The sequence below is a fragment of the Myotis daubentonii genome, chromosome X, assembly GCF_963259705.1.
Source record: "Myotis daubentonii chromosome X, mMyoDau2.1, whole genome shotgun sequence".
Lineage (NCBI taxonomy): Eukaryota > Metazoa > Chordata > Mammalia > Chiroptera > Vespertilionidae > Myotis > Myotis daubentonii.
Window position 1 is genome coordinate 10411482 of NC_081861.1, and position 16415 is coordinate 10427896.

General features: G+C 59.9%; 1 protein-coding gene and 1 long non-coding RNA gene across 2 annotated transcripts; one reads left to right on the forward strand and one right to left on the reverse strand.

Moving 5' to 3' along the window:
* The first annotated feature begins 3895 nt into the window (after window positions 1-3895).
* Window positions 3896-6194, forward strand: EMD (emerin). The gene is made up of 6 exons (XM_059680540.1): window positions 3896-4112; window positions 4289-4396; window positions 4559-4639; window positions 4857-4990; window positions 5360-5406; window positions 5489-6194. The coding sequence occupies exons 1-6, from the start codon at window positions 4031-4033 to the stop codon at window positions 5808-5810; spliced, it is 774 nt and encodes a 257-aa protein (XP_059536523.1). The 5' UTR covers window positions 3896-4030; the 3' UTR covers window positions 5811-6194.
* Window positions 6195-12450: 6256 nt separating this feature from the next.
* On the reverse strand, window positions 12451-14644 carry LOC132223872 (uncharacterized). The gene is made up of 3 exons (XR_009450542.1): window positions 14083-14644; window positions 13779-13909; window positions 12451-12556 (listed from the first exon to the last, which is right to left on the reverse strand). It is a non-coding gene; the product is annotated as an uncharacterized LOC132223872 (long non-coding RNA).
* Window positions 14645-16415: the final 1771 nt, after the last annotated feature.

Genomic DNA, 16415 nt, shown 5'->3' on the forward strand with positions numbered 1-16415 from the left:
TCGATCCCCAGTGGGGAGTGTGCAGGAGGCAGCCAACCAATGATTCTCTCTGATCATTAATGTTTCTAACCCTCCCTCTTCATTCCTCTCTGAATAAAAATATATTTTAAAAAGAGAATAAAAGAGAGGAAGGGATAAAGGAAGGGAGAGGAAGGAAGAAGCTTGGTCACACCTGCTAAATGAATTTGGTGTCTACAGTGTAACATGAATGGGAAGGCGTTGTTCACCCTCCAAGCCTCCCTTGCCAATGACCTTTCTACCTAGCCCCATGGTGAGATCTCCTAGCAGCGCCAGGGTTTCCATTTCTCACTGCTCGCTCTCCGGTGGGGTTCCCCACCACTACCACTGGGGAGGGCGGTGGATTATCATCACTTGATAGATGAGCGGCCTGAGCTCAGCTCCATTGGGTGGCTGTGCTGGAGCTCATGGCCATGGCTGTCCTTCAAGGAGGGAAACTTACCTGCCACAGGCATTGCCAGGGTTACAACAGGTGAGGGGGCATGAAGGGGGCAGTGGCCAAGTGGCTGGATCCCAGGCCCCCCACCTCCATTTGAATCCTCTCTTTACACTTCTGCGTCCCTCCCCCTCCACACACACAGTTCTTCTTCGGGCTGCTTCCAGGTCTGGGGGGAACGAAGGTTTGTCCAGCACCGGCTGTTTCCTGGTGTTAAAAAAATGTCATAAATGAAAGACCTTTTCTCCTTGTGTTGAAGGTTTTGGAAAACCACTAGAATCAGCTCCATCCCTGCTGCCAAGGCAGGCTGACTCTCCAACTGGCTGTGCCAATGGCTCCCAGAGGCACCAATGGTTCCAGGGTTGGAACACAAGGCATTCTTTGAGAGGCTTTTGGTTCGCTAACCATTCACTGTTTTATATTGCTTGTGACAATCTTCCTTCCACACACACATTTTCACAATAATCACCACCTTATGACTTTTGTTACTCTCTGAGCTGCTTCAAAGAATTCAAACACTGGGGAAAACCCAAAGGCTCTCTAACATCCTTGAAAAGTTCAGTTTTGTCCAGTGCTAAAGTATGAAGGAGATTCTGATATTACAGAAAACATGAATAGCGCAGGGAACAATCATGTCCTTGGACATGGATGCTGAGAAATGTATTCGTGTTGATATTATTTTTCCTTACAACTTTCAATCTGGCTGGAATTGCATGTTATACAATATGCTACTTGGAAGCCATTCCCCATCCTTAAAGGAGAAACTGTCTTCTTTTTTGTTTGTTAATCCTCACCTGAGGATATCCTTCCATTGATTTTTAGAGAGAGTGGAAGGGCGGGGGAAAGAGAAACATTGATGTGAGAGAGACATATTTGTTACCTCCCATACGCGCATGGCCAGGGATTGACCCTGAAACCGAGGTACTTGCCCTTGACCATAATTGAACCCAGGACCCTTCAGTCTGCAGGCCAACGCTCTATCCACTGAGCCAACCCCTCTAGGGCAAAACTGTCTTCTTACTCTGGACTTGGTGACTTCCTAGCCCTTTCATCTTGGCTGTGGTTCCATATAAACTCCTCTTCTTGAACTCTGTCTACCCTTCCCAGGAAGACTCCCTTGGAGGTCCCAGATTTCCTTCAACAGCTCCTCTGAGGACTTGGAACCCCTGCTGGGCCTCAACTGTCCAGGTCATTGCCGTGAGGACTAGGTACTGGCTGGGGGAACAGTCCATTGAATGAATCGCTGCACTTGAGGCCCTTGGGCAAGTCTCTTCCCTCTCTGGTCTCCCGGTTTCTGCTCTATGTGATGGGGGTGATGCAGGGGGCCCTCTCAGCTCTGATGGTCAAGGGCTCCCCCTGGTTTCTGGTGGTCTGGGATGGGTCTGCACTGCAGTGGGGCTGTACTTGGGCTCCAGGAGCCCACAGGGTGGGCACAGGAGACCATCACAGATCAGCCTCCTGGTGCCATCTATGGTGGGACCTCCTAGTGGGACAACAGTGGGGGACATAAAAGGCCGAGTGCCGAGGCAGGTGCCGGGGGAGGGGTGTTCCTTGGGGAGACGGCAGACCTAGAATTCCTTGACCTCATAAGGAAACAGCTTGGATGCATACAGGGAGGGGTGGCATGGGGGAGGACTGAGCCTCTGGGACATGGGCCAACATTGCAGAAGAAGGCTTGGAGAGGTGCTGGGGAATCTGATCTTGCCAAAACCCAAAATTCCACGAGGCAGCCTCTGAGCGGCCCAGAGCCCAAACGCCATCTCTCTCCCTGCTCTGAAGCCATACATGTGTCTGGGGACTCACAGGTCTCCTCTTCATCTTTCAGGAGACAGAGCAGGCCCCACCTTTACTCTAAAACCAAGTCAACAGCAACTCTTCTGAGGGTCTTTGTATGCAGTCAATCCAGAGGCCCATGTGTTTACCACTCTGTCTGGCAACCTTCTCCCCTCCATGGAGAACTGATCTGTGACCCTCACTAGCTGGGCCAGCCAGCTTGTCTGAACAGAGCCCACCTCTCTTCTGCTCCCCATCACCAGCTGTCATCCATGAGACCAGGGACAGCACCTCATTTCCCTATGTTCCCAGTTCTAGGCCTGCCTAGGGAGAGGCACCTCAGTTGGCTGTCTTTGTTTAGAATCTCCACGGGACAGCTCTTGACTGACAAAGGCCCTGACCAACTCCTAGTGACAGTCCAGGCTCCTCAGTGGGCCTTGGTGCTTTCTGTGGTTGGCTCCTCCTCCCTGGGCCCCCTGTCCTGGGGTGGGGGTGGGGGCTAAACTTTCATGGCACTGAAACCCACACACACCCAGGTGCTCAGAGCCTGCCAAGCCTATTGGGAGCCCTGAGCAGGCCACTCTGGGTCTGGAAGGGCCCCCTTGGCTCCTTGTCTGGTCATCTCCTGGGTCACACTGGGCTCAGGGGCTATTCACACAGGAGGGGAAACCCCTAGTGCCCCAGGTGGACGGCAACCCCAGGCGGACACTCAATGTCTGTGCTCACATCACACGGTGCCCTATGCCAGTGCCCATTATTGGCACGTCCGGCCACTTCCAAGGCTGCTTGCTCTTGGAGTGCTGGCAGCCTCCTGGCCCAGTGCCCCATTTCCTCCCGAGTGGAGCAGGGAGGGAGGGAAGCGGTGGGGACCGCAGGGTGCAGATGCACAGGCCAGAGCTATGCAGACAGGAAAGCTGGAGGGGAACAGGGGGGTAGGTGGTTGGGGAGAGACCTGGGGGGAAGCCTAGGGCCTGGGCTCTGCCTGGGGTCGCTTCCCAGGTGTGGCACACGCACTCAAAGCGCTTGCAACAGCGACTAGCCCGGGACCTGCGCTTTCCAAGGGCTCACCCTTAGAATGGGCCCATTCCCGGTACTGCTCAGGCAGCCTGCCGGGGTGCGGCCCGGGAAACCCCTGATTCTCGGTAGCGGGGGGTGCGGGGAAGGGGCGAGCCCACGTGACTCAGAGAAGGCAAGCCATGCCATGTGCACCAGCCCCACCCCACTTGCAGGCTCTGGCCGGTTTCTGCCGGTTCCACTCACAGGGCCCCACTCCTCACTTCTCGCCCGAACACACCAGTGGGTGACGTCTGCGCTCCCCGGCCCCGCCCTCCTCCCATGCACAGGGGGGTCTACTCTCATTGCCCTCGCGCGCAGGCCCCGCCCCTCTCTCACGTCCAGCCCAAACTCCACAGCGTGTGACGCCGGGCTCGCCGACCCCGCCCCTTTCCCTCGGCGCGCAGCCCCGCCTACTCCTACGGTCCAACAGGTCCGAGCTGCTTCGGCTCTTCCCGGGGGCGCGCAGGCCCCGCCCCTCTTTCGCCTCTAGCCAATCCCGCTCGTTTGTGATGGCTGGGCTCACCCGCCCCGCCCCGCCCACTCCCGAGGCCAGACCGGTTTGCGCTGGCTGCTTCCCAGCGGACTGGCTCCGCCCTGCGCGGCGCGCGCACCCCGCGACTGTGACGCAGGCGTGACGCGAGTGCTGCCGCTCCCGAGGCACTCTGCTGCCACCGCCGAGCTCCGAGGCAACCGTAGCTAGGCCCGTGTCGCCAGGCCCGGGCAGCCACTAGGCCTCCGCCTCCCGCCATGGACGACTACGCGGTCCTCTCGGACGCCGAGCTGGCCGCCGTGCTGCGCCAGTACAACATCCCGCACGGGCCTGTCGTGGGTATGCGGCGGTGGGCGGCCCCCTCCCCTTCCCGTACCCCCCCTCCCGGGTCCCCTTCTCGGGCCCCCCTCCCGGGCCCCAGCCCGCACTGCGCGCCCCCTCCTGGGACTCCCTCCCCAGGTTTTGGGCCCCCATTCCTGACCCCCCTCCTTCCCCTGCGCCCGATGTCTGGCCAGGCTCCACTCGCAAGCTCTACGAAAAGAAAATCTTCGAGTACGAGACTCAGAGGCGAAGGCTCTCGCCCCCGAACTCGTCCACATCCTCATTCTCCTATCGGCTCTCCGGTGAGGCCCCCCCACCCCAGGGCGCCACCTGACCACCTGTGGGGACGTGTTTTGCGCTATAGGGAGGATTGGGTTGCGCGGGTGTGGCAGGGACGCTGGCCGCGAGGGGCGTGAGGAAAAGAGCTTGGGGGCAAATGGTCCTACTCCCCCTCCCCCATTCAGACTCAGATTCGGCAGCATCGGTGGACTCGGATATGTACGATCTGCCCAAGAAAGAGGATGCCTTACTTTATCAGAGCAAGGGTAAGGCAGCAGTGGGATGGGCCCTGACATCAATTCCACTCCCTCAGGGATCCCGGTGTTAGGGAGAACCTGAGACCACAATCCCCACTGTCCCTCACCAGCCCTGGAGGGGAGCAACTGTGTCACAGGCCCCAAATAGGATTCAAATTAGGACCATGGGGCCAGGTGGGGGACACCACTGCCCCCTCTACTACCACTACCTCCCCTCTTTCCCAAGGCTACAATGATGACTACTATGAGGAGAGCTACATGAGCACCAGAACTTACGGTGAGCCTGATTTTGCGGGCACACCCAAGGGCTTCCGCCAGCCCTCGGCTTCACTCGCAGATGCTGACACCTTTCACCACCAGGTGAGCTAGCTGCCGGGCACCCTGTACTAAGGTACAACCTCAGGGGGTCATAGCTGGGTTTGAATAAATCCAGGGGGCCCCTGGGTGCAAATGGCGCTGTCAGAACCGTTTGACTAGAGCTCATGGGACATGCTTTGCACCCCGGTCTGGGATCTAGGTTTGAGCTCTTTCTGAGAATCCTGGGGCAGAAGGTAGTGTGCATGCAGCCAGGACAATTACTGAGCAAGTGGCAAAGGTCCACGGACATAAGGCCAGGAATTCAGAAGGGTTCTGGAGCGGGGCAGGCCAGCCAGGGTAGTTTGGACTGAGAGAGATGACAGGACCACGCTGACCCTGACAGTGCCTCTTCACCCTGATTCTCTTCTTCAGGTGCGTGAAGACAATTTTTTCTCTTCAGAAGAGGAGGGCAAGAATAGGTGAGTAGTGGGGAAGGCCAGGGGCCAGGATGGATTCTGGGCCCAGATCCTCCTGGCCCATCTGCTCCCCTCTTTGCCTCAGGGAACGCCCTGTGTATGGCCGGGACAGCGCCTACCACAGCATCGCGCACTACCGCCCAGTTTCCAACATCACCAGAAGCTCTCTGGGCATGTCCTATTATCCCACCACCTCCTCCACCTCTTCCATGTCCTCAACTTCATCTTGCTCCCCCTCGTGGCTTGCCCGCCGAGCCATCCGGCCAGAAAAGCAGGCCCCTGGGGCTGGTCTGGGCCCGGACCGCCAGGTCCCACTCTGGGGCCAGCTGATCCTTTTTGTGGTGTTTGCTGCCTTCCTGCTCTTGGTTTACTACTCCATGCAGGCTGAGGACAGCAACCCCTTCTAAGGAAACACCTGAGGGGCCAGCTGGCCTCGTGGCCAGCTGCTCGTGGAAGTGCTGGCCAACTGCCTTAGCAGTATTTGTTGGGGGGAGGTGGGTGGGGGGCTTTTCGTGTGTGTTCTAGCTTGTGGGTGCCTTGTCCTACCTTGTCCTGCCTTGGAGGCAGCAGACCTGGGCTCTCTGCAGCATGGTGGGCCTGGGCTGACCTTCCTCCTGACCCTGCTTGCCTCTGACCCTTTAGGGCCCAGGAGGGCAAGACCCTTCTCCTGAAGAGGAGAACATAGTTGTTGTCATTGCATGCCTCCTGTTGTTGTCACCTTGTTGGGGGATTAACCAAAGGCCACCCTGACTTCTGTTTTCGTGGACACACAATAAAAAGTTTATTTTTAACGTGTGGGCTCTTCTTGCTGGGGAAGGGGTTGGGCTCCTCTGCCCTGGGTCTCAAAGATCCCCACCTGGCTTTGTTGACTTTCCTTTTTTGCTCTGGGCACATTCTACCCACAGACACATTTGTGCTTTGCCTATGGGGTCTACTCCCAGACCTCTTGTAACTACTTACGAAAATAACTGAAGCACCATAGGTTATGGAAAGCCCAGCTGGAAATGCAGGTGAGGCTGCGTGCACAATGCTGGCTGCAGGTGCTTTAACCAGGAAGAGCTGATGCCAACCTTGGTGTCTAAGGGGCAGCATGTGTTCGGTGGGCCTCCTCTTCTGGAAAGCGGCTTGTTTAGTGACATGGGGAAGTCATCATCATCTGAGATGCCCCGCCATCTCTGGGTAATCCGCTTCTTCAACTGACTATTCTTATTTATCTCCAGGTTTTCTGCCGTGGGTATTTAATCATCCTCAATATTTACACGTATTTATAACGGGGGGTACTGAGGGAACCCAGGGTAGAATGGCATGTGAGGCTGTGCATCCTGTTGGTGCACTGCCAGCACAAGTTGGGAAAGCACATAGGCGTGTGCTCCATGCAGGCAGGTGGGAAGCAGAGGTGAGGCCAGGCTTCCAGGACAGGTGGGGCCCTGACATCACTCGGTCTTGCCTCTGACCAGCCCCTGGCTACAGGTAGTAGGACTCAGCAGGTGCCAGCTCTCACTGGACACAGTGCCCATAAAGTACCCATGGGCTCCTGAGCTTTCGGGGCTCTCAACTGGCTATGGCCACACAGCAAGCTCAGGTCAGGGCTGGGACTGGGACCCACCTACCCCCAGCTCCTGGCCATTTCTCTTTGCTGTATCCTAGTCTCTCCCCACATTTTTAAAGAATATACTTTTATTGGTTTCAGAGACGGGAGAGGGGGAGGGAGAGAGAGAAACATCAATGATGAGAGAGAATCATTGATCAGCTGCCTTCTGCACGCCCCACACTGGGGATTGAGCCCACAACCTGGGGATGTGCCCTTACCGGGAATTGAACCGTGACTTCCTGGTTCATAGATTGGTGCTCGACCACTGAGCCACGCCAGCTGGACTCTCTCCACATTTTTTGTGTTTCCTTAAAAGTAACACATGCTTTTTGTGCAATTAAAATATACAAAATGAAAGAAATGAATTGCTTCTATTTTTCTCACCACTCCCACAGCTGCAGTCTCCCTTGTTTGCTGCAAGCCACTCCCACCTGGCTCATCCCCAAGTGCACAGACACCTGTGGCACGGACTCCCCAGACTTCAGACGCTGCCCCTCGCCATCCTAGTGCAAGGGCTAAACCTGGATGCTCTATGGGTGGAGTGGTGGTAGGCAGGGGCAGGGAATGCTGCCTCATCACTGACAATAAGGCCTGATGATCAGATCAATGAGCCTGTAAGGGGGGGGGGGCAGAACAAGTGCACCAGAACCCCAGAGGGACACAGTGACAGCTTGTTTCAGCAACTGATCCCAAATCAAGTATATTAGGAGGGACCCCCCACAAGCACTGCCTGGGGCTGCTGTTGCGCTGGAAAGGTATGTGGAGCCTAGCGAACTCCATGTGGGGCCTGGGGAAGGGCAAGGTTGCTGTGTCAAAGCTGCGGTGGAGAAAAGGGACAGCATGAGGAAGGGGAGCTGGGCTGGGGGCATCCCAAGGAAAGGAAGAGAGATGGCATGGCTTCTGGGTAGAATGGCTCCAAGTCTTTGGTCCTCCATCTGTTTCAGGAAAGACAGGGAGGCTAGGTAGGTGTGCTGGGAAACCACTGTGGTGTCTAGCATGAGAAAAGAGTCAACACCCACGTGATGTAGTCTCCTCCTCCTCATTCATTTACTCCCCATGGCCAACGATATGCACTCAGCACCATGTGCCAGATGGAGGATTGCTAAGGGGCTTCCAGCCTCCTGCCCCGGGGCTCTGAGGACACTCCTATCCCAAGGAGTTCTGATAGCTCCTGAGGAGGTTGGATCCCCATCCCAGGACTCCCCCCTGGGCTTGGCTCACTCCCCAGGGCATCATGGGATCCTGAGTGCTCTTACACCCCTCCGGTGGTCCCCAGGGCTCTCCACACCCAACCCCTAGAGCTCTGGAGGCCCATAAGGGCACCTGAGTGCTCCCTAGTGCTCTGGGCACCACAACCCAAAGGTTTTTGAGTGCTCCCTGGGCCCCCAAGGGAACCCCAGGATTGAAGGTCTCCACCTAGTATTTGCCAGGGCTGGGACTGCTTCCCTTCCTTGAGATCTCCAAGGGGACTCACTTCCCAAAAGCCCCCTAGGGCTCTGGGGTTCCCCCTGTACAGCAACTGAGGGTTCCAGTATTCACACTGCATGACTCAGGCCTCTGATCCACTCCCCCCTTCCCGCCCAAGGGCACCAGCAAGGCTGGGGACACAGCAGGGGGCAGCAGCCGCCTATGGTCCAGCAGACCATGTCTCTGCTTCCATTGGGGGTTCCACCTGAGCCGAATCCTGTTGGGGCCTTGGACAGGACAGCGTGGGCAGTGCAGGTGTCTGTGGGAGGAGCTGGATGCACCCTGAGAGTGGGAGGTTGAGAGAGGAGTGCCCTGGTGGTGGGGCAAAGGGTGGAGCCCAGAAGCACCACTCCTGATCTCCCCCATGAACTTGGCCTCCCTGAGGTGGTCCAGGTGTGCCCTTGCCTTGACCCTCATGCTGCATACTAGCCAGCTGTTGAGCTGGAGAATGCGCCTACTGAGTCCAGTGGGTTCCAGCACCAAGCAGGCAGCCTTCAAGACAACACAATGGATGCACATCCTGCAGCTCCATGAGGATGGACTGGCGGGGGCTCCGAGGGTCTTAAAGGACTGGAAAGTGGCTCTGGACCCTCACTGTTACTGCCCCTGGGGATGGACTGCTGCCCTAGGCTCTGGGTGTCCAGTCTCCACAGTAAGCTCTGCCCCAGGGGACGCTGGACACGCCTGAATAAAGTTAGGTCCCACCCCCTGGCCCCCCACTTCTCTCTCCCACTGTCCTCAAAGGCAGGGGTATTCTGGAGGCTTCTAGAAGCTACCCAGGTGGAGAGGAAACAGGAGGAGGCAGACCCCGGCCCACAGAGGTGCAGCACCAGCGGGGGAACAGAGATCCCCCAAGGCACCCCTTCTCCCCTCGGCCCAGTGGACCCCCAGGACTCTGCACACACACCACACACCTCCCTTCCCTGAGATACCAGAGCCTCCTGCCTCCTCCTAGGCTGGCCCCTCCAAGAGGAGACAGTCCTGCCCCCATCCTCTCCCAATGCCCGCCTGGTGGGCCCCCGACGGAGATGGGTCCCAGCCACCAGGAGCCCTGTCCCCTCCCCAGAGGCCATGTCATGCCCAGGCAGCTGTGACATGTGTGGCAGCAACGACGGAAAATGCCAAGCTGGGGGAACAGGCCCCTGGGGACCACCCTGGCCTGAGTCTGCAGGACACACCAGGCCTGAGCCTGAGCCCTGCCCGCACGGGCAGGAGGGGCCCCAGTGGGGGGCCGGCAGCTGGCACCAGGAAAGAGAGCCACCAGGCAAATGGCCTGGGACCCGGCTGATCCACTGAGCAAATCCCAGAGGACATCCCGGCTGCTGGGAGGACACAGGGAGGGGCAGGGCCCAGGCCAGGAGCCAGGGTCACACACTGGGTGTGGAGGCCTGGCCACCTGCCCAGAGCCAACAGGGTGGTCACCCAGCTCCACCCGGCCCCACCCTCGAGCCCTGCTGGCCAGTGGGAACCAGGAGCAGAGGGGAGGACCCGGCCATATGCCTTCCCAGGCTCCCCCACCTCACCTACTAAGTGGGGGAGGAGATGGCTGGCCACCCTACTGGGAGCACCTGGCCCCGCCCCGCAAGCCCTGTCTACCCCGAGTCCAGGCCAGGCAGGGCAGGGCAGGGGGAGGGCTGAGCTGACCCCCACCCCACAGTTAGCCTCCACCCCCGCCCCAGCCACACCTCTGCACCTGACCCTCCCTGCTGCCCATGCCCGCAGGAGGCTGGGGGGCCCAGGTGGAGAAAGGGGAGCCCTGGGCCCTCAGGGTAGGGCTGCCACCCCCCTGCACCCGACAGTGAGGGAGTCCAGCCTGTCAACAAGGGGAACATTAGACTGGGGACCCTTGGGGTTCCCGCAGAGCCCCCCAGCACGGGCAGCCTCGCCCCGCCCAGGGCCTGGGGCCACGGTGCTCCAGGGCAGGCCCCTGGGAACCTGGAGGGAGCCAGCAGCCCAGGAGGGTGGACACCAAGTCAGGGCCGCGAGCATGCATGGTGTGGTGCTGACCTGGGCCCTCGGGTGCACTCAGTGGCTCAGGGCGTCTCCTCCCAGTCCAGGCCCCGGGCCATCCCAGCGGCAGTCCAGGTCCCCAGAGGCAGGGACAGTCATGCACACGGAGTCCTCCTCAGGCCCGAGGCATCCCCAGGGAGGCCGTTCCCTGCAGGAGGACACTGAGCTGCTTGGAGGTCAGGCTGCGGCGGCCACCTCCGTGACCCAGCACGGGGTCAGGGCAGGTCTCCAGGGCCCAGGAGACCGCAGCCAGGGCCGCAGGGTGAGGACATCGCTGAGCAGCGGGCGGGGCGGAGGCTACCCTGGGGTCAGCACAGCTGCTGGAGACGGGGGCACAGACTTCCGAGCTCCTGGGTAAGGACCCGGGTCCTCGGGCAGAGAGGGTGAGGCCACAGTGGTCACTGAGGGCAGATGGGGACAGGGTCAGGGCAGGGGCTGTGAGTGTGCCATCCTCAGGGCAGGCCACTAGGAGGAGCTCCCCAGGAAAGGGGCCCTGCAGCAGGGGGGTGGGGGGGGAGGCCCCAGTGCCCGCCCAGCACCACCCAGCCCTCCACAGCTTCCTGGCCAGGCGGCCCAGGGCAGACCGCAGGGCAGCTCCCTCCTCATGGTGGCTCCTGCCCAGGGACAGGGAGGGGACGGGGGCTCAGCACGGGCACAGGTGGGGACAGTGTGTCAGGGTCAGATGACCCAGGAGCAAGGGCTGCACCAGGCCTGGGCACCTCCAGGCAGCCCCGCACCCTGTGTCCCTAACCCTGGCTGACTGTCCCGAGGAGTCAGGGCCAGGATCCCTGGGGCGAGGCCCGCCAGCGACACCTGCTGCTCCCGGGAAGCAGGGCCCGGCTCCCCAGAACCTCGCTGTCCTGGGTTCAAGAAACGCACAGCACCTGGGACGGTGCCAGGAGCCGGCACCAAGGGCTCGGTGTTGCCCAGCAGCGAGAGCCAACAGGAGAAGCACTCACCGCCCACAGAACCTGTGTGACAAATTCAGAGCCAGCAAATGCGTCATCGTCATCGGGAAGTCACCTCTGGGCCCCTGCCAGGAACGATGGGGCTGGGGCGGGCACGTCTCCAGGGAAACGAGATGCAAAGGGCCTCCTTCAGCCACAGTGGGAGCTCCTTCCTCAACAACTGGACACTTGGCTGCCCCTGCCCCGCCCCCTCTGAGGCTGTTGCCTGCCACCCTCACCCCCAACCCGCCAGAACCCAGCCCAGGGCTACCTGACACCCTCCTTGAAGGAAAGGGGCTCCTGGGCCTGCCCCTCCCCAATGCTGCCTGCACCTCTCCACTCCCTGCCCCCACCCTTCAGGCTGCATGGAGGAAGGCTGGAGGGGACAGCAGGGGCAGGGGAGGTCACCCCTGCCTTAGGCAGGGCAGCGGCCCCTACCCCAGTCCCTGCCCCAGTCCCTGCCCCTGGGCACGGAGCAGGAATGGAGGCAAGACTGAGCCGGTGTGTGGGGACACGGGGGTCAGGGACATCCTGTGGCCCAGCCTGGATGGGGACTGACAGGGCGCTGACCAGCGCTGCTGTGATGAGGAAGGGCTTCCTGCCCTGTGCCCAGAGCGCTCCAGGGCCTGGGACCGCCATCAGGGCCGCCAGCTCCCCAGCGACGGGCAGAGAGCACACACCGTGGGCACACGGGGCTCTGGGGCACCCTCTTCTCTCTTTCTCCTTGTGTGTTTCCTTTACAGCCCCTGGAGACCAAGAGCCCCCCTGCCCTGCAAGCACAGGCCCTGCCTGGCTTGGTCCCGGGGCTAGACCTGGCCACCCTCCCGGAGACAAAGGACACGTTCTTGAGGGGCCTGCTCTGTGCGGGGCCAGGAGTCCTCACGCCGGGACCCCCAGGTTCAGGAGCCAGGCCCTTCCTCGCAGCCTTCTCATTTGCTGTGAACAGAACACCCCTCAGCCCAGTCGCCCCCTCCAGCCCTGCTCCAGCACTGGCTTGCGTGACCCATAAAACTACGGCAGGGGTGAGGGCTGTCACTTACAGATCCGTGAGGAGGAGGCTGTGTCTTCCGTCCTGGGCCGCTCACCCCTCTCCTCCGGTCCTGGGGAAGCCCTGCCTGAGCGGCCCGGTGGCCGGGCCCTGTGGGGAGGCACCGAGGCCCCCGTCACCGTCGTCGAGTGGTCCCGGAGGCAGAGCCCTCTCCCACCAGGCAGGCCCGAGGCTGCAGCGAGGCTGGTGCCTGGACTGCAGCTGGGACAGACCCAGAGCCAGAACCCCCAGCCAGGCCCTTGGGCGTCCTGTCCTTGTGTGGGTCGCATCAGGGCGCTATGATGGGGGCCATTTGTTATGCAGCAACAGGGAACTAATACACACCTTTACATAGAGACGGGGACTCAAGTCTGAAGCACAGAAACCGACTAGAAGCCCAGAAGCCATTAGGAAAAGCCTGGAAAGTCTGATGGCATGAAAACTAGTCGTCTGCCTGACCAAACACAAACCCCAAACCACAAAGTCAGGAGACAAGGGACAACGTGAGGGAAACTACTGACAAGGTGTGACTCAGGGCTCCCATCATTAACGCAGAGAGAGCTTGACCCGGGCACAGGGCACAGCCCGACAACCCAGAGGCAGAGGGGGTGCAGGGGGGGAACGTGGAAAAGGAAAGCCAAAGGTTACTCCACCCTCTGTTCCCACAGCCAGAACACGCTCAGGTGCTGGGCTCTGAGGGGCAGACGGCGACCGCTGACCGGCAATGCACGTCGCCTGCCGCTCCAACGAGATGACAGGCCACCGTGGCGCCGAATACGACCGGCCTCTGCCCCCTGCCACGACTGGCCGAGGAAGCAGGGTGCTGCTGGGCACCGGCCCCGGGAGCTGGGAGGCCCTCCTGGGAGGGGCATTGGGCAGGAAAGGTGGAGGCTTCCCCCGGCTAGAGGGCCGGCCACACCCCAGCCCTGACAGCTGTCAGGGAAGCTCCCGGGCAGAAACCACCTTCTGGCCTCGATGTGCCCCACATCCACCTTCTTGCTGTCTGGGCCCAGGTTCCTCCCCCATCTCGGAGCTGGGGGTTTGGGTCGTCCCTCTGCCTCCTCAGAGAGTCTGTCCAGCCCCACCCAGGGCCCCGTCTGATCTGTCTCCGACGTGCCCAGATGCTGTTTTCAAACCTGGGAGTCGCTGAGCACCTGCACAGGGACCCCTTTCCCCGCCTGGGCTGTGCACGTGCCCTGCAGCCCGCCCAGGCAGGAAGGGTGATGCTGCTACCAGGAGGCCCTGGTCTCTGAGGGCTGGCAGCCTCCTAGCATCTCCCCGCCTGCGGGGACCATCCAAGGAGCCAGCCCCACGTGGGGCAGGGGGCACACACCTAGGGGCTGCAGGCCTGCGAAGACGTGCTTCTCACAGCGGGATCCCTGGACCAGCAGCAGCAGCAGCAGCACAGGGAGAGTGTGCGAGGCGCCGGTTCTCAGGCCCCAGTCAGATCTGCAACATCAGAGACTGCGGGGAGGGGGGGCAGGCCAGTGACTGGGTGTGACAGCCCTGCAGGGGCTGCCATGCACGTGCACCCCCACCCCCCCACCCCCCGCCCCGTCCCCCGTGAGCACCACCAGGACGGATGTTCCTGATCACACCTCCCTCTAGAGAAGCCGCCAGCTCTCTGCAGGGCTCACCTTGGCCTGTCCAGGTGGCGGCAGGCGGGCACAGCTGATGGCCGCAGTCAGGGGCTCCTGGGGAAGAGCAGGCCCGCCTGGCAGGACTCGCTCCCCACGGCCCCCTGCGAAGGTCCAGGGAGGACGGTTCCTTCCTGCCTCTCACCTCCTGGCCGCGGACAGCCAGTCCCTCTGGCGGACGGCACCTTCCCCGTGACTGGCCTCAACGCTGTCCCCCTCTCCCTGGATACAGGCTCCTGTGTGGTTGTTTGTCGTCCATGCTTTACAGGAACTGTCTCGATACACTCGGGAGGCACTGGAACACAGTGGGCCCGGAAACGAGTGTGTATGTGATTGTGTGCGGGGGATTCGGGGGTGGGGGATAGAGAGGTACATTTGGGGCCTTGGGAGGATGGAAGCTCCCATGAGCTCCCAGCAAGGCCACTGTCATTGGCCAGGCCTGGGCAGGGCCGGAGACGGAGTGACCCTGCAGTCGGAGTGGGGTCGCCGCCCTCCTTTCCCTCTCACCAGTTCCCTCCGGACCCCAGTACACTGTCCCCGGTCATCTGCGGGGGTGGGGGGGGGGGGGCGGGCGGGGGGGGTAGGGAGGCTGGCTCCGTCCGGAAAGTGGGGGAAGTCCGGCCGGGATCCGGGGACGGGCCGTCTGAGACCCCAGGACCTCCCGGGGCTTGGACTCGGTGGTGGCGTTTCTCTAGGGGTGAGGTCGAGATCCCCGAGTCCAGGGAACGGGGACTATCGCCAATTCAGGGTGTGTGTGGGGCGGAGAGAGATGGCGGAGGTGAACCGCCTTTCCATTGTCTCAAGGCGTCATCAACCGGCCAACAGGAAGTACCGCCTTTCTTCACACACCCTCTGGCTGGCTCCACCAATAAACACACTTGGCTCGTGACAAGACCCGCCCCCTGCCCACCCTACGTAATTCAGCCCCTCGGTCCTGACGGACAGTTTTTCTGCCCAATCAAAACCAGCCGTTCTCCTTCCCTCCTCTTGGCTTAATGTTTCTGAGCCTCTTTCTTCTTGGTGGGGCTGAGCTGTCTGTGGACTGGGGGCAAAGCGGGTTCCAATGTGGGAAAGCCGGGACTTTCCATGCAGAGCCGCGAGAATCGTCTCGTTTGTACACTGTATGCCCTGCTTGCGTTGTTTTGGTGTGAACTTATATTTTGAGGTAATTAAATTGACAGGAAGTTCCATAGAAACGTCCCAGAGGTATGGGCCCCTCCCGCAGGTCCCTAGTGTCCGCATCTTGTACACTTAGTACAGTCGCACAGCAGGAAACGGCACTGGAGCCAGCCGAGAGCTGCTCCGGTTACTCCCGTGTGTGAGCGCACGCGGGCACACGCATAGCGCCATGCACTTTCCTCACGTGTAGATTCAAGTGGCCGCCACTGCCATCAGTGTCCAGCCTGTTCCCGCACAGGGATCCCTCCGGTTCACCTTTCCTAGCCACGGCCTCTCCCCTCCTCCCGCCAACCCATGCAACCAGTATTCTATTTTCTTTCTTCTTTTTTAAAAAATATATTTTTATTGATTTTTTTTTACAGAGGAAAGGAGAGGGATAGAGTTAGAAACATCGATAAGAGGAACCATCGATTAGCTGTCTCGTGCACGCCCCCTACTGGTGACCGAACCTGCAACCAAGGTACATGCCCTCGACCAGAATCGAACCCGGAGCCTTTCAGTCCAGGCCCGAGACTCTATGCACTGAGCCAAACCGGTCAGGGCCAGTATTCTAGTCTTATCCCTGCAGTTTTGTCATTTGCAGGCCGTTCTATAAGGAAGTATGCCGTGTATAACGGGCTGAGCCCTTTCCCACTGGCGCGGTGTCCTGGAGGTCCGGCCTCGCTGTTGCATGTATTACAGTTTTTCTTTGTGTTGCTGGCTGTAGTCCTCGGTGTGGATCATCCGCTGTTCCTTCCAGCGTTCACCCCCTGGGGGAGGCGTTGCCTGTTCCCAGTCTTTGGCTTCTACAAACAACCCGCTATGAACATTGGAGCACAGGTTTTCCTGTGATCACAAGTTTCCATTTCTTTGGCCAAGTGCCCAAGCGTTCCATGGCTGGGTCCTGTGGAGATGGATGTTTATCTTTAAAAGAAACAGCTGAACCCTGGCTTGTTTGGCTCAGTGGCTAGCAGTGATGGCGAACCATTTGAGCTCGGCGTGTCAGCATTTTGAAAAACCCTAACTTAACTCTGGTGCCGTGTCACATATAGAAATTTTTTGATATTTGCAACCATAGTAAAACAACGACTTATGTGTATATATTTTATTTTATTGATTTTCTACAGAGAGGAAGAGAGAGGGACAGAGAGTCAGAAACATCGAAGAGAGAGAAA